General features: G+C 40.6%; 2 protein-coding genes and 1 long non-coding RNA gene across 5 annotated transcripts; 2 read left to right on the top strand and 1 right to left on the bottom strand.

Annotated features, from left to right (window-relative positions):
* Window positions 1–240: 240 nt before the first annotated feature.
* pdzk1 (PDZ domain containing 1) lies at window positions 241–5,216 on the top strand. 3 transcript variants are annotated; one of them, XM_027164789.2, is made up of 9 exons: window positions 241–397; window positions 1,806–2,019; window positions 2,581–2,809; window positions 2,910–3,046; window positions 3,146–3,341; window positions 3,992–4,188; window positions 4,375–4,593; window positions 4,714–4,959; window positions 5,075–5,216. In XM_027164789.2, the coding sequence occupies exons 2-9, from the start codon at window positions 1,813–1,815 to the stop codon at window positions 5,126–5,128; spliced, it is 1,485 nt and encodes a 494-aa protein (XP_027020590.1). In that variant the 5' UTR covers window positions 241–397; window positions 1,806–1,812; the 3' UTR covers window positions 5,129–5,216. The 3 variants fall into 3 exon arrangements, with proteins under 3 accessions (XP_027020590.1, XP_047671215.1, XP_027020591.1); XM_047815259.1 differs by having other exon boundaries at window positions 259–408; XM_027164790.2 differs by having other exon boundaries at window positions 291–413.
* On the bottom strand, window positions 5,138–10,977 carry si:ch73-390b10.2 (Golgi pH regulator). Its single transcript, XM_027164791.2, has 14 exons — window positions 10,794–10,977; window positions 10,659–10,718; window positions 10,105–10,208; window positions 9,911–10,017; window positions 9,684–9,785; window positions 9,462–9,582; window positions 9,305–9,385; window positions 9,057–9,166; window positions 8,502–8,590; window positions 8,213–8,305; window positions 8,022–8,117; window positions 7,300–7,389; window positions 6,476–6,541; window positions 5,138–6,385 (listed from the first exon to the last, which is right to left on the bottom strand). Exons 1-14 carry the CDS (start codon window positions 10,833–10,835, stop codon window positions 6,179–6,181), a joined length of 1,368 nt encoding a protein of 455 aa, XP_027020592.1. The 5' UTR covers window positions 10,836–10,977; the 3' UTR covers window positions 5,138–6,178.
* Window positions 10,978–10,990: 13 nt separating this feature from the next.
* LOC113654567 lies at window positions 10,991–15,338 on the top strand. The gene is made up of 3 exons (XR_003443424.2): window positions 10,991–11,100; window positions 14,452–14,550; window positions 15,114–15,338. It is a non-coding gene; the product is annotated as an uncharacterized LOC113654567 (long non-coding RNA).
* The last annotated feature ends 8,800 nt before the right edge of the window (window positions 15,339–24,138 follow it).

Genomic DNA, 24,138 nt, shown 5'->3' on the forward strand with positions numbered 1-24,138 from the left:
AACTTTTATTGTTGCTTGAGGTTGTATGATCTGGAAAAAGAAAGAAGCAATGATTTTAGAAGGAAAGTCTTTTACTGATCCCTCACTGTCAGTAAAATGTGCTTGTACTTGAACTGTATATACTGAATCGGATATTGACTAATGTTATTTTAACATCTGTTGAAATGTAAATGTAGGTTTTTACCTCTGCATGATTGCTGCAGGTTGTAGGGTTTATTGTGGTTATGCACATTGTGGAACAGGCTTCAAGACATAAGATGTAGTTAAATACCTTACTATTTAAGTGAACCTTTGTTCTGTCAAAGTCCATTACACACTTGTGCATGGCTGAATAACACTTTGGAAAAAAAGATGTAAGCACCTCCTTTAGGCTGGGACATCAACGGGACAGGAACAGGTGAGTGGAATGTACAGTATGTATCCTGGACTTTTTCATATTATTTTAGATTTGTCTTAGAATTCAACCTGTGGAAAAGGTTTAAATAAAAGGAATCTGATCAGCCATTTGTGCTCAGTCTCTTAATAGAATGTTTTTATTTATATTTGTTCCTATTTTCTTCATCTACCTTTCGGTTTTCTAAATGTAGTTTAGCAAATGTGGATTAAAAGCAACATCTTGATCTACACTTGGTATTCAGAGCAAGCTAATGTTCATATCGTTGCATAAATACAGGACAGGGAAAAGCTTAATGCTGCTATTGATCATCAAAAACCATGATAGCTATGAGATCAAATGGAATAATAATAAAAAATTATACATCAAGGATGGACTGATGTATTTTTTTTTTGAGGATTGAGTAGTTCAAATATGAAGCCATATATGAGCTGACTTTCTCCTAATGGTACATTATGACAGATTTTGTTTATATCTAATGCTACATGCCTTAGAATATATGGTAGTGAATTAAAAAAAAATTGAATTTGGGGTTTTAAAAAAAGAACAAGAAATCCTGTCTTTGTGAGGTGCTGGAACACTTACACTGAACAAAATGGAGATACATATATAGAAATATAATAATCTATGTGCAATAAACACAGATACAAAACAGATTTGGTTGGCAGGGTTACAATGTTCACTCTTTATTATGGAGGCAAAGTGCAAATGTTCCAGCAAGAAGTGCACTTTGTCATAGCATGTCCGGCTTAACAATTAACACCTGATGAGGCTGATCACATTCTGACAATTTCAACACATTCTTAATCTTATTATTATTATTACTATTAATATTCATCTTAGTCACAGCATTAGTATAATTATTATTCTATTTATTTTGGTGGCTTTTACTAGATTACCTATCAGAATCCATTATCAGAAAACAAAACAGTCTAAATGCCCATAAGCGTATCCATAAAGTTATTGGGGAGACTCGAATGTTATATTCAGTTCGATTTTATTTAGAATGAACGTCACAAAGCTGCTTTAGAGAAAGCCAGATCTAGAGTTGGAATCCCTAATAAGCAAGCCAGAATATGACTGATGAGATAAATGTATAAATATCTGAAATTTAAATAAAATATAGTAGAATGACTAGAATTTGGGGGAATTTTACAAAACCACTACATCTACGTCTATTTACATTTTCTTACAAGTTCTTTTTACAATCTGATATTAAAGATGTGATGTAATAGATATAACGACTTTCACCACACCTCACTGATAAGCCCTGTGCGTTGTTAAAGCATGTTGCAAAACAATTAATCTGGCAATGATCGGTTTGCAAATTTGATAAGATTGTGAAAATAGTGTAACAACAGACTTCAGACCTAAGCTTGGTCAGTGACTGTATAAAACATTTTTCTATTAGGAGAATAATGGCTGGGCCAAAACCTCGAGTGATTGCACTTTCCAAGCGTGAGGGCCAGACCTATGGCTTTTACCTAAGGGCTGAAGAGGGGATAGAAGGACATTTGGTTCGGGCCTTGGAGATGGGTGGTTCTGCTGAACTAGCAGGTCTGAAGGATGGAGATCGCATTATCAGAGTCAATGGAATCTTTGTGGACAATCTGGAACACCTTCAGGTATAAACTAGATTTTAAGACTATAAACTAGACATTTTAACCTGTAGTAGATCTACAACAACAGATCTTTTTAGAATGGAAATGTGTTCTATTAATATAAAACATTTAGCAAGTTCCACGTTTTGGTTACTCACTCCGTGGGTTGGTTGGGTTTGGATAGAGGATGCAAGGCAATCCAGTCATAGCTGAAAAGGGCAAAGGAAAAGATGCAATCTATTTTTAACCATAAGTCTGGGTCTGTAATTCTTGACACTGTATGAAATCACTTCATATCTAAACAGCAGTCCAGCTATGAGTACTAAAAATCACAATTTGCTAAAGACGTGACATTTTCCAGTCAGCAGTTAATTACATATATAACATCATCTGTAGAAGGTGCCACAATCATTCAAAATAGGTTTTCACACAATCCCCTGCAACCACTTTGAGACCCCCTTGAGGGTCAGGACCCCCAGGCTAGGAACCACTGACCTATAAGGTTTTATAATGCCAAGTTAATGGTGATTATAAAGCAGTTATCAAGGACCTTAGTACTGCAACTTTGCTTTTTTACCTCATCAGGTTGCGGATCTGGTTAAGAAAAGTGGATTAACTGTCACATTTCATGTCCTGGGAGATGAAGCCTACCGGCATGCCAAAAGCAGTGGGATAAACCTCGCAGAACCACAGTCCCCTTCTGCTCAGAGTCAGCCCACCATGAACGGAGTCTCTGCACCAGGCCCTAAACTCAAACTCTGCTTTCTGCAGAAGTCCAGCAATGGCTTTGGCTTCTCAGTGAAATCCTTTAAAGGTGAAAAGATTATAGACTCTACAACATTATACTTGAAATCACCTTAGTGATCTACAATTCACTCATTTAAAGGGTTGTTCGGTTTTCTCTGAACTCTCAGGTGAAGAAGGAATATTCATGACCGATGTGATTGGGGGAGGCATCGCTGATAATGCAGGGGTTAAGGCACATGATCGTGTGGTGGAGATCAATGGAGAAAACGTAGAACGTGCTACACATGATCAAACTGTGGAAAAAGTAAGCAGTTTTTCAACACTACAAATGCTGAGAAGATTCTTCTGTTGGAGGTGGTGTGTTTGTTTTAGAATGAAAATAATACCAGGCTCTGCTTGTTAGGTCAAAGCTGCTGGAAAAAGTGTGATGTTATTACTTGTGGACGAGGACACGGACAAATACTACAAGAATAAAGGCATCGCACTCGGAGCTGGACTGGCCACAACAAAGTACCTACCGCTGAAGCCTCGCATAGCTGAACTCACCAAAGGAGCTGACGGTTATGGCTTCTTCCTCAAGGCAGACCGTGAAACTCCAGGTAGGCATGTATGAGGAGTATCTAAGAGTGGAACATACTCTGTTAGCATCTTAGATATTTACTAGTATTAAAATATAAAGCTGCTAATATCATCCATATGTGCAGCTTTATTTCTTACGTGGAGACCAGGAAGGGAAGGGAAGAGAGACAGACAGACAAACAGACAGACAAAGAGACAGATAGACAGACAGACAGACAGACACTAATTCAAGCATCCAGTAACAACATATAGATAAATAAGATTATCACAAACACAGTGAAACTAATGACACACCCCCTCCCCGATTTTGATCCATTACACTCTTATATACAATCCTATACACACTTATATAGTAATACATGTTAGCAAAATGCTATTATAAGCAATCATTCACGCTATATAGTCATTAATAATAATCATAAATATAAAACATCATAAATAATAATCATAAATGATCATTCACGCTCACAGTCAACAGATGGCTGCTGATAAAGACGCATTAAGTCTGAATACTTGTTGAGAACATAAGGCAATCGTTGAGCAGACAATTTTTATAGATTTTGTATTTAATTTTTTGTTATGTAAAGACAAAACAGGTTTGTGCTGACTTTATGTCTAACTACACACATTTCTATATATGGTGAGATTACAATATGTCCTTGTCTTTAAGGTCATTTTGTTGGAGAAATCGACCGTGAGAGTCCTGCAGAAAAAGGGGGACTGAAAGAGATGGACCAGCTGGTGGCTGTGGATGGAGAGGAGGTTATTCACTGTACCCATGATCAAGTGGTAGATAAAATACGTCAGTGTGGAAATCGATGCTGCCTCCTGGTGGTTGATGTTGAAACAGACAAGATGTACAAAATGGTGAGTGTTCTAATCCACAGTTTGCCCAAATCTGTGAAAATGATCTTCTAGGTTAAATAAAGTTCACTCAGGTGACCTCACCCTGTCATTTTTTGTTTCATACTGAAAGACAATAGTTAGGAGATTCAGCCTGTATTTCTGAGGTTTGAGTATGTGCTTGTCTGTGTTTTCATTTTTTCCCCCCAGGGTGGTATCTCTCCTTTACTTTACTGGGAGGAAACGAGGAGTTCCCCACCTCAGCAGAGCAATCCCGAGCCTGAACCTAATGTCGCCCCAGTTCCGGCCGTGCCTGATGCTGCAGAGAAAATATATAAACCCAAATTATGCCGCATGGAAAAGACCGCTGCTGGGTATGGATTCCACCTCAATGGCATCCAAGGAGTGCATGGACAATACATCAAAGAGGTGAGCAGAAGCTGAGAAATACATCTGAAGAAATACATCAGCAAGTCTCATTTACATACAGTATTTGGTTTTGGAGAGTTCTTGACCTATTCATGAACACTATGCCTGCCATACCGACAGGTGGTGAAAGGCGGAGCAGCAGATAGAGCCGGGCTGGAGGACGACGACATTCTGGTGGAGGTCAATGGGGTGAACACAGAGCAAAGCACACATGAAGAAGCTGTGAATCTGATCCGCAGCAGCGGAGACACATTGGTCCTGCTTGTAGCAGAGAAAGATGCCTATGATCACCTGAAAGCTAAGGGAATTGCAATTACCCCTAAACTGCTGGATACAGAGAACACACCAGCTGAGTCTCGTGAAAGGGTAAGCATCAGTTAACTTCGAAACTCAAATCCCATTCCAGTACTATTACTATACTAACACCACAGAAAGTGTGTTACGCTCAACTTTGACTATGAGCTCTGGTTCTCTGTTTCAGACACCCTCCGTTTCATCTGCATCGTCATCAGACAGCGATGATGAAAGGCTTTGAGAAAGACAATTTCCTGCTGCTGCTGGGTTTTATTTATATGGCGGCAAACTGAAATGCACAAAGAAATTAAAAGCTTTTAATGTAAGCAGTCAATAAGTGCGCTGCTGAAAAAGACAATGTTTTAAAAGGAAAGCAGTCATGTGCTCGGCCCTCTCAGACTACAGGAGATTACTAATCTACAGTTACTTTTGAAGTTGAATACATGTGTGACGTGAGGCCGATAATACAGGTCTTACATTTGAATACAGGACACAGATTGTCTTTAATCATGCCATGGTCACATGTGTGTTAATTATGTAAGACCCTCTCTGATGCCTTTCATATGCAAACTTATGTTTTTTGCACCATAATGCAGTTTGTACTAGCAGACACTCTGCACCGGCAGACACTCTGCACCATTTAACCTTTTTGCACCAGTCTATCTCTGCTTTCTTGCACACAAATACATTCCCTGAGTTAATATTTGAAGTCTAGATATTCAGCAGTGAGCTATTTACTCTGCTTAATATATATCACGAAGTAATAACATATATTCTCTCATAAATAAATAAAAATTGCATAATCGCTCTGTGGCATTTTGTTGTTATGTTCTCAAAAAAAAACCAAGATATTTATTTATTGCATGGAAATTTTCACATGGACAAATCTGATGTCTTTTGGGTCATATTATGATGCACAGAAACTGAATTATCAATGAATTAAAGTGAAAAACCCACCAGGACTGTGTTGCTAGCAATGCTGACTGTATGTCTGATCCAATAAACAAATACAAGGCAAAAAAAACAACAACAGAAAAAAACAAAAAAACAAAAAAAAAAACACTTTTTCGTCTTTTTTGTGAAAAACGTCTACTAAAATACCACCATGGACCATTAACTCCAATAGAATTTGACTAATCAACTAAATACCCATTGCCTTCAAACCAAACCATAAGCATTTAGTCTCTTCCTGATTCAGGAAATTCAGTCCTGCTGGTATTATAAAAAGAAACAGAGGGGAAAGCAGCGAAACACTTCAGTCCTTATCCCTCGGATAAGCTCACTCAGTAGGTCACATGGCCATGTGCTTCTCAGGTGCCTGCTTGTGTGCCAGGTAGAGGAAGAGGATGCTGGACAGAGCACTGACGAGGAAGATTACATCAAACCAGCGGTGGTAGAAATTGAACTGCAGCTCTCCGAGGACCTCTGTTACGATGGTGCGGTATTCCAGGGGCATACTCATGCGCATGAGCAACACAGAAGACACAAAATACATCCCCTATAAAACACACACAGCAAATTAGTAACACACTAATTATCTTTACACAAGAATGCATTCGGGATGATTTGATCATGTGAGGTGTTTTACCATGATCTGGGCCAGGACCAACACTATCACATTGGATGACTTGCTGCTAGAGATGGCATAGAAGAACTGGAAAAGAACAATGAGATCTAATTACATGGCTATTAAGTGGTAGACTCAATACAGCAATGATGGGAAGGCTTTTCTGACATTTTACATTGACATTATTTATTACATTTATTATATACACGGATCAGCCATAACATTAAAACCAATGACATTATAATAACATAACATTATGTCATTAACGTGTAACCTGTAAAGGGGTGGGGAATATTAGCCAGAGAATCAATTGTCAGTTCTTAGAGTTAATATTTTGGAAGCGAGGATAAATATCTGACTGACTTGGACTTGTGATTGCTAAATAAGTGACCTGGAGCATCTCCAAAACAGAGAGGCCAAAACCTGCCACACTACAAAAACTGTTCAGAAATGGTTTGATGAACATGGCAAAAGGTTCAACTGTTCAACTGGCTCTAATTTCCCCAGATTTGATCAAGCATCTATGGTATGTACTGACCAAATATGTGCCAACTCACAGCTTATAGGAATTAAAGAGTCAGCTCAGAAAGGCTTGGTGTAATGTCACAGCAATTTTGTGCACTGAAGTCCATGCCATGAAGAGTAAATATTTTCTGTCACAATGAGGACCTAGTATATATTAACCAGGTAGTTTTAATGTTATGGCTGATTGGTGTACAACTGAAGAGTTGGCCTTGCTCAACGGTGGCCCTGGGATTTAAACACACAACAGCCTGCATCTTATAAGATCAAATAACACTTAGTCAGTTGATGATAAAATTCTGAACGAATGCCCCTTAATTTACCTTAGTGAGAGTGATTAAAAGGCCTCGGATGGAGGTGACGATGATGATTCCGACCAGGATAAAAGAAATGTGCTGAGACCAGAATTTGACCTGTAATCAAAATGTAAAACCTGAGAAGCTCTTAACAATAACATGCTTTGGGGATTATAAAAGGTAATGGTAAAGGAAGACGTTCTCAGGGCAGAAAAACACAACAATTAGACATACTAAGCGTTATCATTGGGGAAATACTGCATAAACCTGGTGGAGTAAGTGACGTGAAAGTGAAAAGTGACGTGACATACGGCTAAGTAAGGTGACATATACTCAGAATTCATTTTCTGCATTTAACCCATCCAAAGTGCACACACACAGCAGTGAACACACACACCGTGAACACACAACCGGAGCAATGGGCAGCCATTTATGCTGCGGCGCCCGGGGAGCAGTTGGGGGGGATTCGGTGCCTTGCTCAAGGGCACCTCAATTGTGGCCGGCCCGAGACTCGAACCCACATCCTTAGGATTACGAGTCAGACTCTCTAACCATTAGGCCACGACTTGCCCCAGATGACAGTGGAGGCTTAATCAGGTTAAAGACTGATTAATGAGTAACCGGAACAGAGACAGTTACCTAGCTCACCTTTGTTCTCAGGTTCTTACATATGACAACATCTCACAGCACGTAGTTATACTTTGGTGTGTGTGTGTGTGTGTGTTTGTGTGTGTGATTGTGTGTCTCACATCAAACTGAATTCCCAAGTAGTTGACAGTGATCTCAATCCCTCTCGTCACTGGGTCAGTCTTCCCCACACGGTCAAAGACTATGTTGATGGTGGCCTAAAGCAATCGCACTGAGTTAATGTATAAAACACACACATATTCTGTTTGGATGTATTAACACGTCTACAACACTGACAACTATAAACACTCACCATGAATATCTTCCACACACAATAAATAGAGAAGAAGTAGCCCAAAAAGTTGAAGTACTTTCCTTGAAACGTCTTTGAGTATTCTATCCGCTCCTGATGACATAAAGACAAGACAATTTGCAAACATCATGCCCTCGGTCACCTTCTTTGTCTGAGGTCTAGTGGTTAAAGTAGATTAAAACCTTAAGTATGAACCACACAGTGGACGGTACATACTTAATCAGTAGTAACGTTATATCTTTAGGATGTGATTCACAGTGGATTTTATATTGATCTTTGTCATTTTTACCTTGGTAGCCTGCAGGTCTACTGTCTCCAGGAAGAGCTGTCTACTGAGCTCCTCTAGAGCATCTACCTCATGCTGGATCTGAGACAGATCTGTAGTTCTTCTATCAAGGAGCATCAATTACAATTCACACCACAGAATTCATTATTAATCTTGGGTAATCTATTAAAAGAATATAATCCCATATTGAAATGATCAGTAATAAGGGTATGAGCAAACAAACACACTGATGGAAGACACAAGCTTTTTTTATATGATCAAGAAGTACTTATAGGAAAACGTTATTGAACTGAAATGAGGCCAAACAAGTTACAGAATGTTTAATCACAAAGAAAATGCTATATATATATATATATATATATATATATATATATATATATATATATATATATATATATATATATATATATATATATAAAATACAGAAGCCATCTCATATGCACCCATATGCTAAGACTGCATCCTTCTGAAGCATTTGGCCAGAGAATTGCATAAAAATCACACACTCTGTGGACTGCAAGCTAAGCATCTAAGGCTTAGGCTGTGTTAAAAGGATACTCTCACTGCCTGAAGGAGAGGAAGTGACACTCTTGAGCATCCCCCAGAACCCAGTCTGTTTGTTTTGGTCCTCTCCTCTATGGTACATCTGCCTCCTCGTCATGGCAATTCTACAAATAGGAGAGTGTCAGCTGAAAGTCTGCATTACTGTTTCTAAAGAAAATACTCTAGATACAGATTTTGAGTATACAGACATAACATCAAAATTAAATCCATGGTCTGCCTCTTGCCCTGTCTCCATAACTTACCTTTTCTTTTTACTGACAATCATGTCCATGGTCTGAAGCAGCCTTCTCTCCAGGGCCAGAATGTCACTGTCTGTTACATTTCTATACACAAACAATATAAATCTATAAATTACGCTCTCAATTTTAGCAGTATGCACTATTAGATCTTCACAGTTACCTCAGAAAATAGGACATGTATGTGTAGGGGCAGTTCACAGCACCAAATCCGGACAGCAGAGCCATCAGTGTTACCCCAATTACCCCGACACGGCTGATGAGCTGCTCTATAGACAGAATGCCTGAGAAAGAAAATGTGCTATAATGTTAAAAGGAATTCTTGAATGCTTTACCTTAAGTGAGTACATCAGGCTTTCTGAAATGAAAACAGGTTCCTTCTTACCATGTTTTGGACTTAATATGGGAAAAGGGTCTCCAAGTTTCCAGAAAAAATACATGAACGTGAACCAAACAACACACGCAAATAACAACCTCTGTCTGTGCACTGTGAAATACAAGATCAGTTTGTTATTTTGTACATTTTACCAATATCGAAAGATCATTGTTGTATATACTTTTTTGTAAATGCCTATGTACAATCGGATGAATACAGCATTCCGATCCACTTACACAAACGTATATTGCTGACCACAAAGTAGCCAATGTAGAAAGGCACTACAAAGATTAGAACCAGCAGTATAACATACAAATTCAGCTTCCAGTGAAAATATCTGGACCTGCAAAAGAAAACAAATGCAACATCATTGGAAACTTACAACGTGTTGTATGTAACCTAAGTGATCGATGACGGTCGAGAAACTTACGTGCTACTTAATGCTCCAAGGATTTCAAAGATAATGAGTTCAAACATTGTGCAGGAGAATGCAAACGTAACCGAGAAAACCACCTGCACCACATACTGTCGCACCTAGGAAAAAGATGCAAGAAACCTCTCATGATAAACGTTATACTAGACGCCAACCGTGATGATAAACTACTGATAAAATAAAACATGGATATCGTACAGTAACATACAAAAAAAGGACATTTAGTCACAAAACAAACAAAAAACATTTAATAGTTTGTTTATAATTTGCTTTTAAGCCATTCAATGAAATTTGCACATGTTAGTGTTTACAATGCTTGATTTCTCACTCGTCAAACTGAAGGATTGTATGAAATGTTGGTTTTTATTATCATTACAGGAGCTGTGACTTCTTGGGAATGGAATAGAAAAGGTTTGTTATTGGACACAACACTAGATCAGATCTAACTTGTGCCGTGAGTCTATGCAGCACTTCATAATCTATAAGGTGTATGTTGTATACAATATATTAGAGTTATTATTATTATTATTTATACTGCAGTGCATCAGTACCTCATAATCTTTAAATAACTGCCGCATAAAAAACAGCCAACCAAATCCGAAAAACAGCAGCTGCAAAGAGAACAGAGAACAGAGTGAGCTGAGCTTCCTGAGGGTTTAGTTATAACTGTACACAACAACACTGACCTGGGAAGTGAACATGATTACAGAGTCTACAAAGAAAGACATGTTGACATATATGTCCGATTTTGACGAATGCAACGTCACTCGGGAAGCCGATAAAGTGTAACGATAAACATTGTGTGCCGGTATCGGTTTAATAATGTATTACGCCTACAGAACGAATGCACTTTTTTTCCGGCGCAAATTGATGACATCATGAACCGCGCGTTGTCTAGGAGGATAAATATTGAATGTATCTGTAAATCCACCGCTAGATGGCGCTCTCTCGTTACTTTACGGTTCTGACCCACGCTGCCCGACACACTAAATAGTATGTTCAAATAATATTTATACAGAGGTGGTATTATGGTATTTCACATAATGTTCAGTACAGCACCATATTATTTACATTGTCTGTCTGACTGCCTGACTGTTTGTCTGTCTGTCTGTCTGACTGTCTGACTGTCTGACTGTCTTTCTGTCTGTCTATCTGTCTGTCTGTCTGTCTGACTGCCTGACTGTCTTTCTGTCTGTCTGCCTGACTGCCTGACTGTCTTTCTGTCTGTCTGTCTGACTGTCTGCCTGACTGACTGCCTGTCTGTCTGTCTGCCTGCCTGCCAGCCTGTCTGTCGTCTGTCTGTCTGTCTGTCTGTCTGTCTGTCTGTCGGTCTGTCTGTCTGACTGCCTGCCTGTCTGTCGTCTGACTGACTGCCTGTCTGTCATCTGTCTGTCTGACTGACTGCCTGTCTGTCGTCTGTCTGTCTGTCTGTCTGACTGTCTGACTGCCTGTCTGTCTGACTGACTGCCTGTCTGTCGTCTGTCTGTTTGTTTGTCTGTTTGTTTGTCTGGCTGGCTGGCTGCCTTGTCTGTTTGTTTGTCTGTTTGTCTGTCTGGCTCTGGCTGTCTGACTGTTTGTTGTCTGTCTGACTGCCTGTCTGTTTGTCTGTCATCTTTCTCTCTGACTGTTTACTGTCTGTCTGACTGACTGACTGTCTGTTTGTTTGTTTGTCTGACTGCCTGCCTGCCTGTATGTCTGTCTGTCTGTCTGTCTGTTTGTCTGTCTGTCTGTCATTTCTTCATTTCTAATTAAATCACAGTTCCCGCATTTCTAAGTGTTATCTGTGAACAGCTGTTAGATTATACAATCAAACAGCAGATATATTATGATGTTTAAGGATATTGCCTCTATGCCTATGTGGCCAGATTTACTCACTGTAGGAGATATTTTAAGCCTTTGTGCTTGCATGTGTTGATTTAGAAAATTACAGTTTAGTAAAAAAAAAAAAAAGTACAGTTTCAGAGCCTGGTTATAACGGCAGTATTCCATTACAGACAAAAATATTCATTTAGTGTTCTTTCTCTTTATACTATAATTACCTGTATATATGGTATTGTATATAATTTACAAGGAACTCCTGAACCTCCTCATTTTCCAACCCTTATTTTTGCATTCATGCTCAATATTAACCCTTAGTAGCTAGTGTTTGAGAAAAATGTTCATTCCTTAAACTAAACATGCTCTAAACAATCTACTTACTCTTTATTAGAAGCCATTGCTTGTTTAAAAAACGTTGTATCAGTACAATAAATCTGGCATACGTTGTGTTAGGAGCACTGTGTTTGTATTAGAATAGTTTTAGATACGTGTACTTTACTCACAACTGAAGTGTGTAGTTCTGCAACTGTATAAATAGTCACTGGCTTTTACAAGGAATTTGGGAAGTTAGTTAATTCTTCTAACTAATTCTTAATCTATATCTTCTAAATATAATAAAACTATTATGACCGTGCTTCACATAGAAGTGCTCACATTGATCGGCATGGTGGCATTTAGAAAAAAAAAAGAAAACACAAGAGCTCATAATTGCTATGTGGGTAGATAAAGGTCTATTGTGTGCATTATAAAACTAAGGAAAAGTGCTAGTTTAGTGTTCTATTAAAAGAGGAAATCTTATCTGACTGAAAACGCACAAGGCACAGAAAGTCAGCAGATGTGAATAAAACCATCGAGAGCTGTCCTCATGCATTAGTCCCCAAGCTGTAAGTGTCCCTATATTTATCATCCAATCTGGAAACGGATTCAGATCCTTGATGAAGTACATCTCTGACACAAATAGGCCAATGTTTTACAAAAACCTTTAAAAGAATATTCTAACTTATATGGTTTAATTTGCACTAAATTTTAAACTTGCCCTTAATGACCATGTCAATTCTAATGTAATTTAAAACTATTTTTGATTGAGGATTCTTTCATTCTGTAATTTATCTTCAGCTCCTGCTTTATTTTGGTCACGGTTGTGGTGGATCTGGATCTAATTCATACCGGGGTCAATTTAGCAATGCCAGTGCACTGACTGGCATATTTTAGGAAGGTGGGAGGAAAATGGAAGAAACCCACACATACATGAACAAATCAAACACAGGAAGTTACCTACACTAAGGATCTCACCACAGACCCAGGGGATACAAGACTGTAACACTAGCCACTGCACCACTGTGAATTGGGACAGATAAAATTCCAAGTACTAATCATTTATTCCTTAGCTTATCTTCATGTGTAAATCATGCTTCCTTTTTTGTCTGAAAAACCAACCAGAACATTTCTCCTGGGTTTTCAGATCTCACTGCTGTCTGCTAACGTGACTGCGTTTCATACAGTACACCATTCTGTGATACCTAGAGAGTGTAAATTGATGTGTCTGTCTGGGAGGCTTCCAATAAGTAGTGAGAGAACTGTAAGAGTGGAGCGACTATTTTTTTTAGTACTGTAGGTGTCTAGGTGTTTTTTTTTTTCGAGTAGGTGTCTAGGGAGACTTGCTCAGTGTGTGTGTTTGTGTTGGCAAAATGGCTGTGCCTAACAGTAAAGAGTAGGGGAAATATTTTTCTGTGGAACACTTACTTGTCACTGATTCATATCCTTTCAAGCTTAGATTGCTAACATGGGTCTCATGCAAGCTGCATCTCATGGGACAATATGTAGGCTGATCAATATGCTATGGAAGGTTCAATACAAGGCTTTTTGGATTGGTGTATAAATGTTTGTATTTGTTCTCTTTATGCCAGTGTTGAGTTATGTGTGTTAAGTCAATACCAAAGTTGAGCATGTTATTCCATCCTCAGCTATTTGGAGAGTTACACAGGATTTGTGTGGGTGGAATTTGCCAAAAACAGTGCTGTGTATCAGATACATTCTGATTTTGAACACAATGAATACAATACATTTTTGAACAATGGATACAAAGCAATTTTCTTCAGCTTAAGTCCTACAGTAATGAGTGATGGTTTGATGGTACCACAATGTCATCATAGTGTATATGAATTGGGCTAAATATGTCATTTAAAACTATAAACATAAAAGTAGCAGTGAATTAATATTATTTTGTTGTTGTTGATTTTTTTTTTATAAAAAAAAAAAGAAAAGAAAAAAGCAGTTTTTATTGCTATTGCAGTTAGAAATAGGGTTTGCTGGATCAAGTGCTATTATAATAGTGACATACTGTATGTTAATTTGAACCAAATTTGCAGTGATGCTTTTAATTTGTCTTTTTGAACATATTTAACTTTTAGTTGTTTAATTTTACACTGTCTCTTTCTTTTATGGTACATCATATTACATATGGTGACAACAACAACAAAGTTATTTCCTGCTTTAGTCTGCATTGCCTATGATTTACTTTTCCAGGCTTAAGCACAAGCGCTCGTGCTCTAAGGTGGTGATCCTGACTTTACTGAAAAACTGCTTCCATGACATTCTACTCAAGAAAAAAACAACATCTTAAAAGTAAGTAAACCAACACAAAGGTCATTTTAACCATTTGCCTGAGTCTTATATTGGTAGAAGGATGTTGGAGATGGAGCTGCCAGGTAATAGGTCAAGAGGAAGGCCAAAGTGGAGATATATGGATGTGTTAAAAAAAGAACATGAAGGTAATTGGTGCGAGAGTAGAGGATGCTGAGGATAGAGTTACTGTAGGTGGAAACAGATGATTCGCTGTGGTGACCCCTAACAGGAAAAACCGAAAGAAGAAGAAGAAGAAGAAGAAGATGATGATGATGATGATGATGATGATGATGATGATGATGATGATGATGATGATCCGAATCTGAATACAAATATCCACTGACATAACTTTTGGACATTCGTCTCCAATGCTGGATATGGACCTAAATTTATACTGTATTTATGCTTCAGGCTAAAAAATACAATCTTCCCCAGTGCTGCCTGTTAGAGTTCAGTGAATCTGTGCATCTATTGTGCATGGTTTCAAGACTGTGTGTCTGTGAGATACATAAAGAGAGGGATTCTGAATGCATGTTGCTACCCATGTGTTTTTGTGTGTGTAGGAGGTAAAAGCTGCCACAACTAATCTCAGTCAGAATCCACTTGTGAAAGCTAAATGAAGCCTCCCCCAAATGAGCTCTCTTCAAAGGCACCTCCAAAAGAGCAGACTTTCAAATGAGAACATTTACATATCTTGCTCTTAACAAACAAGGGATGTTTAGTTGTTTGTTCTATTGGCTGAACATTTTTTTTAGAACATTATAACTTTATGTATATAAAAGAAATAATAAAAGGCAAAAAATAAAAATATGTTGTGCAATTATTCAGGTCACAGACTAGTACTTTGGATACGTATCAACACTTTTTTATTCAAAACAGTTCATAGCATAACGGTTTTTGATTACCTGCTGCATTAATGTTTAGTAAAACCATAAAATGCTTGAAGGGATGGTGATGATTAAGAGCAAACTTGCTAGATCCGTCTGCTGTCTTAAATCCCCCAGAAAGTGAATAAAATGACTTCTGCCTTAATTAAAAAGTGAACTTCATGCAGTGCTGGAAGAACTGCAGCAATCTCATTTCCTCTTCACTGCAATGTCAGATGTTTACCACACAAGATTGTTTTTGTTGTGTGTTCTTTTGCAAAAATCTGTATTTAAACATGATATAAATATGATTAAAACATTTGAAAAACCCATAAAAGTACACAAGGTAAGATTCATGCCTGGAAATAAATGCAGCAAAAGACTGAAGTGATATATGTGCATGAAAGCCTTTAAACAGCAAGAAACTAAGTATGAAATCCAGTCACACATGGTCACTGCAGGTGCGTTTATAATGCCAGTTATGCAGCAGCTACACAGCTCAGCTGTCCAGTCCCACTGGGGCACATGCTATCAGGGGCCAGGTATGGTCAGGATCTGTTTGTGCATAAATCCAAATCAACACATGCTTATTTTCGGTGAAAATAATGTAATATATGCTCATACTTATCATACTCTCTCTCTCTCTGTCTCTGTCTCTGTCTCTGTCTCTTTCTCTCTCTCTCTCTCTCTCTCTCTCTCTCTCTCTCTCTCTCTCTCTCTCTCTCTCTCTCTGTCTCTCTCTCTCACCCTCTCACTCTCTCTGCCTCTGCCAGTCTCAGAAAAACAGAAAAACTACCCAACAAAAAAAAAGCCATTTATTCTAGAACGCGTGACTCACATCTGCACATATTGAAATAAATTAAATGCTGTCTCTCTGTCACACGGTTCAACACATGGTCAAAAACTGGCCATTCATTTAAATTTGAAAATCACTTTTGAATCAAAACAGAGGTGGAATCTTTACACTTATTTATTTCTTTTATGTGTTGAAGAATTCAGCCAATCTAAATTGAGGAACCTCACTTTATTTTATAGTGTATTTTGCTCGTCATTTTACTTTTAACCTGCATTAGCTCTCTCTTTCCTCCCTCTCTCTCTCTCTCTCTCTCTCTCTCTCTCTCTCTCTCTCTCTCTCTCTCTCTCTCTCTCTCTCTCACACACACACACACACACACACACACACACACACACACACACACACACACACACACACACACACACACACACACACACACATTCATTATAACTACCGCTATCATATCCCAGTCCCATATACTGTCACTGTAGGCATACTGAACACTCCAAATCCGTGCTTTTGTTTATAGATATACAAATCAGATACACATTTTAGTGCAGTAATAAGCACATCCTAAAATATGCTGATGATACAGTTACAGTATTTTCAGTTTGCTGATCTCACATTTTTGGAGCAATGTGATTGTCTTGATTGAGTTAAGCAAACTCCAACACAGAGAAACTTTTGACTGGCATTTATTACAGTTTATAATTTAGACCATTTAACCTTATCATTCATGGATCAAGAACTTGGATCAAATACAGAAAACCAATGAGCAGTAGGCACTGAAACTTGTGCTTGGTGTGTGGTTTTCCAGTCAGACTGTAGACTGTCTTCCTTGCCCGGTTTCAGTTCCTGTACTCATTAATGTCATTGTGGTTGAATGGGCACGCTCCAGAATTTAGTGGAAAGCCTTCCTGAAATCAGAACGGGATGTTTAACAAGCACATATGGGTGTGACGGCCATGTAGAGTATGTAATCATTGGGTAGGACAAATATAAAAAGTATAGTCAAATATTATATATATAATATATATATATAATATATATTTTTATATTTGACTATTGGGTATAGTCAAATATAAAAAGACATACCATGACAAGCTACAAAATATAGAGTTTTGTGTTTTGCTAGTTTTCACAACTCAAATACTCAACAGACAAAATGAGTGAAACATTTCCTATCATCTGACTCCATGTGGCTGATCTACTCTGTTGTCTCAGCTGTCCTCTATCACACAGCTTATGTTTTCTTTCTTGTGTTTCGGTTTCGTGTGTTGCAGGAGGCCTCGGTATGCTGTAGTGAAGTTAGAAGATAAAAGTTTATTGAATTGCTCAACCAGCGCTACGTTATTATTAAAACCTGATTTATTCTCAATATGCAGAATTCACACTGAGATTAAATTCTCACTTAAATTCTCTTTTCTCACACAACATTTATTTTGTCAAGCTAAACCTTTAAGATTGTAATATAATGCTACTATAATAGAATGTGTCTTCTGTATAATCAGAATCTGCCTCACATCTTTATTTACTCTAAAATTTCATAAATGGTTTGTGAATTGCCAGATTGCAAGTTCTCCAGAATGTGTTGGTTCCCTCTGTTAAAAAGTTAAAAAAATGTTCAGGAGTCACACAAGCTACAAAGAATAAAGCTTTATTTTTCTGAACTCCACTCAAAGTTAAATATCTGTGGAATCATTATACAGATAAAGGGGAAGTTTTGCTATGATGTCATACGTTAAACAGCAGCCACAAGCGGTCACAATATTCTGCAATTTGCTTAGGCTTTCTTTTCTCCTTCTTTTCAAATGGGGTAAATAGAGCATTGTGTACTTTTAGAGTACTAATTTTAATGTACATCATGCCTCCTCTTTCTATTTTTTTTTCATTCTTAAATGCCTCTTCCCCCTCGCTTTTCTCAACTCCAGATGTTGTGAGATTAAGAGTTCCCAAATGTGCACTCAATTCCCCTTTGCCAGCATATGGACCAGACTTACACATACTAAACCACGTAAGCTAATTGGACAAACAAAACCAAATTCAGATAATTTCTTCCAGGAAAATAATAAACATCCAACAGTATGCACTGCATACTTCTTATTTTGCTAAACGTTTAATTGAATATAATAATCATCCTTTTGCCCATAAACAGAATTAAACGTCATTAGAATTCAGAGTCTCTCTTCAGACTTGCTGTTCAATCACTCTACACGCCCTCTCTCTATCTTTTACCCCTGAAGTGATTGGAGTAGGTTGATGTCACTATCACATTATTACCGTCATTCCTGGGATGAGCTGTCTCAGAGGCCTTGATGAGAGAGTACACTTCGACTGATTACAGGAAGTTAAAAATATCCTCTTACAAGGAGCATCTTCATCTCCCCTTGGTCCTTTTCTAATCACCTAGCTGATCTTAAAATTAAGGCGGAAAGAGCTTGCCGAAAGTGCTCTTCCCGTGCAGGCATCCCCCCTCTGATTACATTTCCAAACAGCTAAAAAATGCACCGTTAAATTGGAACTACTGGCAAATCTGCAGTACATCTATATCTTGTCTGCTGGCATATATGATGCAGAAAACATGCTTAGTGCTAGAGAGATTAGATTTAAAACACAACATTGAAAAATGTGTACATCTGTGAGAAGATCCTGTAGAGAAGCTGTACCTGTATAGTTTTTACCAAAACCTTGAATACTCCAGCAGTCTTGTAAATATGATCTAAATAAGTTTGATTACACAAATATGAATTACAAAGACAAAAATGGTCATGTTTGGTTCAACATATATATATATATAAATAAATAAAGTGTGTGTGTGGGTGTGTGTTTATGCAGTTGCAGACCTGACTGGGTGTGTACAGACACAATGTAGTTAGTTTTAAATTGATCAGTGGAAAGTATGTTGGAAATCTAAGTCTAATACATAGCTACTTTACGTGAGGGAGCTTTATGCTAAAGCAAGAGGCATTTCAAATCAAATTAATTCAATTTATTTGTACAGCACTTTTAACAATTCACATTGTCTAGAAAGAAAGAAAGAAAGAAAGAAAGAAAGAAAGAAAGAAAGAAAGAAAGAAAGAAAGAAAGAAAGAAAGAAAGAAAGAAAGAAAATAAATTTAAAGATTCAAATTAAGTTACTATATACAGTATCTCTAACATCTATCCCTAATGACAACCTGAGGTAATGGTGGAAAGGAAAAACTCCCTGAGATGATACAAGGAAGAAACCTGAGAGGAACCAGACTCAGAAGGGAACCCATCCTCATGTGGGTGACACTGGACAGTAAATAATGTGAATGTAAATAATGTCCTTCCTACAACAGTGTGTAGTTGAGTAAACGAATAGGTCAGCGTGAGTTCATCACAGGCCCAACACTAATTATGGGTGGACATGGGTGATACTGTATATACTAATGCATGGAAGCAGGAAAGCATGTGGAATTTTCCTGCAGAATGCATGTGACATGCACTATGATGTTATGTATTATATCTTTTGATTCACTGGAGCTTTGGGGGGGGGGGGAATCATATTCTCTTCTAGAATTATTTAAAGTAATTATAATTAGCTTTATTAAATATCTGGTACTGTACCTAATTGACTTAAGCACTGTACATCTGTACATCAAGTATAAATGCCATTGTCAAGATGATCTGGAAAACTATGAATAAAACATAAAAGAACATTTTTGAATCACTGACATAAAACCACAATAACTAACAAACTAAACAAACAAAATACTCCATTATGAAGTGTGTTCCCTCTTTTTATTTATCTATGTTTGTATATTGTTGGTATTATTTTAGTACTTGCAGCTGTTGGTAAAGGAATCCTGAAAGCTGCCACATCCCACTTCCTGTGTCCCTGACCAAAACGCTTGTTTTTTTTTTTTGCTATTTGCTTTGTACAGTGCCTTTGGTTTCTACTAACTCCTACTTAGGAAAGGAACCATCTGTCATATAAATCCCTTTTTTCATACTTTTTTCTTTTGAATGTTCTGTAAAGTAACCTCAAGTTTTTGAAAGGCAATACATAAATAAAACGTATTATTATTATTATTATTATTATTATTATTATTATTATTATTATTATTAATCTCCTGAACACTTGTATATGCATGGAGATGAGTAACTAAATTGACCTTTTAATGGCTGTGGAATATGAGTAGCACTCAGGATATGATGACAGAAGCTGTGTTGGATCTGATTGCAAAGTCTTCAGGAATGGCAGTGTCACTCTTCTAACCCCGTATTAGCCTCATTGCTCTCAAAGATTGGTGGTGACATATGGGGACCATGTAGGGAGGCATACATAGAATTACACAGATATAAACACACACATACACCCATGTGGCTGCATTATGCATTATAAGCATTATAAGCAAAAGCAGCTGTAGAACTGAAGTGGAAACTGAAGTGTTTCTGTGTGTGTGTGTGTGTGTGTGTGTGTGTGTGTGTGTGTGTGTGTGTGTGTGTGTGTGTGTGTGTGTGTGTGTGTGTGTGTGTGTTGCAGAAAAGGAAAAATTATCAGTTCAATTAGAGCAGCAAACATATTTAATGAAAAAAAACTGATCATTATGTTTTCAAATGAGAGAGAGACAATTAAATTTTTAATGTTGTCTCTCAAACAACAATCTACACCTTTATTTATCATATGCTGTACTGTTTGAATATTAATCGACAATTAATCATGAGTCTATTTACATTTAACATCATGTAAATTGTAATGTGTCTGTCTGTGTTTTCCCCTTGTTTCTGTCTGCCGTCTTTCCCCGATGTTAATTGTTGACCCCGCCCACCTATCTGTTACCATGGACACTAATTACATTCATTCTCTTCCCCAGGTGTTTTGTCTTAGTCCTTGTCTGTCTCTGTTTTGTGATTGGTTCTCGTTCACCATATATACTCTGTCTGTTCACTTCAATGTTGTTGGTCGTTGTTGGTGTTGGTATGTTGTGTGTTTCTGTTTGATGTTCCCATTGCCTGTTCGTTCTGTGTTCTGCCTTGTGTTGCCTGCCTGACTGTTTTTCTGTTTCGTGTATTGGCCGATTAAAACTCTAAAAACTGCATTTGGATCCTCACTCGCCTGTTGTCTCACCGTGTCACTTCGTGACAGAACGACCAACCCCCAATGGATCCAGCAGAACTCCTGTTTTGCCTACGTCAGGAGGACGCCCCAGTTGAGGAGTACACGGAGGTATTCTTGGACCTGTGCAGCGAGGTAAACTTCGATGAGAAGGCGCTCAAAGACATTTTTAAGCACGGACTAAGGGAGATCCTGCGGTATTTGATGCCGTCTACCAGGGAAATAAAGACATTCTCGGAGTTCGTCAACTTGGCGTTGCTCCTGGACGGGTCCACGCTGAGCGTGAGCACCGTAGAGACGGAAGCCGGCCGTAAGTATTTTTTGGGGGGGGGCAGCAAGCATCGGGATCCGTGGGACGGACGCCCGAATGCTCCACAGTGCCTCCGCCCAGACCAGTCCCGTGCACATCCGTGATTGAGCCAGTTCCCATGGCTACCGTACCGGCGAGCTCGGCTGAGGTCCGTGCTAACCGGCTGGTCTCCAAACTGGCGGATACCCCGATGAGGTCGGCTCGGGCGGCCGGCATCCCTAAGCCGCCAGCTGGACCAGCCGGGTTGCCGGAACCAGCCGGGTCGCCAGAACCGACCGGGTCGATGGAACCGGCCGAACCGACCGGGTCGACGGAACCTGCCGAACCGACCGGGTCGACGGAACTGACCGGGTCGACGGAACCTGCCGGGTCGATGGAACCTGCCGAACCGACCGGGTCGCCGGAACCGACCGGGTCGACGGAACCGACCGGGTCGATGGAACCTGCCGAACCGACCGGGTCGACAGAACTGACCGGGTCGATGGAACCTGCCGAACCGACCGGGTCGACGGAACCAGCCGGGTCGCCGGAACCGACCGGGTCGATGGAACCTGCCGAGCCGACCGGGTCGACGGAACCGACCGGGTCGACGGAACCTGCTGAACCGACCGGGTCGACGGATCCTGCATGGTCGACGGAACCTGCAGGGTCGACAGAACCTGCCGAACCGACCGGGTCGACAGAACTGACCGGGTCGATGGAACCTGCCGAACCGACCGGGTCGACGGAACCAGCCGGGTCGCCGGAACCGACCGGGTCGATGGAATCTGCCGAACCGACCGGGTCGACGGAACCGACCGGGTCGACGGAACCTGCCGAACCGACCGGGTCGACGGAACCGACCGGGTCGACGGAACCTGCCGAACCGTCCGGGTCGACGGAACCTGCCGGGTCGATGGAACCTACCGGACCGACCGGGTCGACGGAACCGACCGGGTCGACGGAACCTGCCGAACCGTCCGGGTCGACGGAACCTGCCGGGTCGATGGAACCTACCGGACCGACCGGGTCGACGGAACCGACCGGGTCGAAGGAACCTGCAGAACCGTCCGGGTCGACGGAACCGACCGGGTCGATGGAACCTGCTGAACCTGCCGAGCCGACCGGGTCGACGGAACCGACCGGGTCGATGGAACCTGCCGTACCTACCGGGTCGACGGAACCGACCGGGTCGACGGAACCTGCCGGACCGACCGGGTCGACGGAACCGACCGGGTCGACGGAACCTGCCGGGTCGATGGAACCTGCCGGACCGACCGGACCGACCGGGTCGACGGAACCGACCGGGTCGAAGGAACCTGCAGGACCGACCGGGTCGACGGAACCGACCGGGTCGAAGGAACCTGCAGAACCGTCCGGGTCGACGGAACCGACCGGGCCGAAGGAACCTGCCGAACCGACCGGGTCGACGGAACCGGCCGAGCTGACGGAACCAGCCGAATCGGCCGGGTCGACCGAAATGACTGAGTCAGAGGACGCCATCATGACACCCAAACTACCTGAACTCTCTGCCTGGCCTGAACCTATGCATGTTTCTGTTTTCCTGTGTTTTGCTTCGCTGGACTTGCCAGCCCTTCTACCTCCTGTCCCTGTTCATAGGCCCAAAGCACCACCCTGGCTGCCAACTCCGTTCCGGTCTCTGGCTCCGCCTCCAGCACCACCCTGGTCCCCGGTCCTGCTCTGGTCTCTGGCTCCGCCTCCAGCACCACCCTGGTCTCCGGTCCTACTCTGGTCTCTGGCTCCGCCTCCAGCACCACCCTGGTCTCTGGTCCTGCTCTGGTCTCTGGCTCTGCCTCCGGCGCCGCCCTGGCCTCCTGTTCTCCCGGCGCCGCCCTGGCCTCCTGCTCTGCCGGCGCCGCCCTGGCCTCCTGCTCTGCCGGCGCCGCCCTGGCCTCCGGCTCGGCTGGCGCAACCCCGGCCTCCTGCTCGGCGGGCGCCACCACTACACGAACCCGACCCGCCCTCCCACCCTGGTTGCGCCTTCGCTCCACCTGCCTGAACTGGGTTTTGTGGACTTGGGAGCGTCTGGAAGCCGCTCGTAGGGGGGGGGCTCTGTAATGTGTCTGTCTGTGTTTTCCCCTTGTTTCTGTCTGCCGTCTTTCCCCGATGTTAATTGTTGACCCCGCCCACCTATCTGTTACCATGGACACTAATTACATTCATTCTCTTCCCCAGGTGTTTTGTCTTAGTCCTTGTCTGTCTCTGTTTTGTGATTGGTTCTCGTTCACCATATATACTCTGTCTGTTCACTTCAATGTTGTTGGTCGTTGTTGGTGTTGGTATGTTGTGTGTTTCTGTTTGATGTTCCCATTGCCTGTTCGTTCTGTGTTCTGCCTTGTGTTGCCTGCCTGACTGTTTTTCTGTTTCGTGTATTGGCCGATTAAAACTCTAAAAACTGCATTTGGATCCTCACTCGCCTGTTGTCTCACCGTGTCACTTCGTGACATAAATAGACACATGATTAATCAATCTAGAGCAATAAGTCAACAAATGTAATATTCAACTAAGCTTTGAGAACTGTGCATACACTCTG

The sequence above is a fragment of the Tachysurus fulvidraco genome, chromosome 6, assembly GCF_022655615.1.
Source record: "Tachysurus fulvidraco isolate hzauxx_2018 chromosome 6, HZAU_PFXX_2.0, whole genome shotgun sequence".
NCBI lineage: Eukaryota > Metazoa > Chordata > Actinopteri > Siluriformes > Bagridae > Tachysurus > Tachysurus fulvidraco.

Bases quoted from the DNA above. Each gene is read 5' to 3' on its own strand.
- pdzk1 (XM_047815259.1), top strand. The intron at 4,594-4,713 runs GTGAGCAGAAGC...CCATACCGACAG, and splicing joins ATGGACAATACATCAAAGAG to GTGGTGAAAGGCGGAGCAGC. The intron at 4,960-5,074 runs GTAAGCATCAGT...TCTCTGTTTCAG, and splicing joins CAGCTGAGTCTCGTGAAAGG to ACACCCTCCGTTTCATCTGC.
- si:ch73-390b10.2 (XM_027164791.2), bottom strand. From the start codon at position 10,835: ATGTCTTTCTTTGTAGACTCTGTAATCATGTTCACTTCCCAG. The intron at 8,591-9,056 runs GTATCCTTTTAA...GAAGAACTACAG, and splicing joins CTCTCCTTCAGGCAGTGAGA to ATCTGTCTCAGATCCAGCAT. The intron at 8,306-8,501 runs GTAAAAATGACA...TTATGTCATCAG, and splicing joins TAGACCTGCAGGCTACCAAG to GAGCGGATAGAATACTCAAA.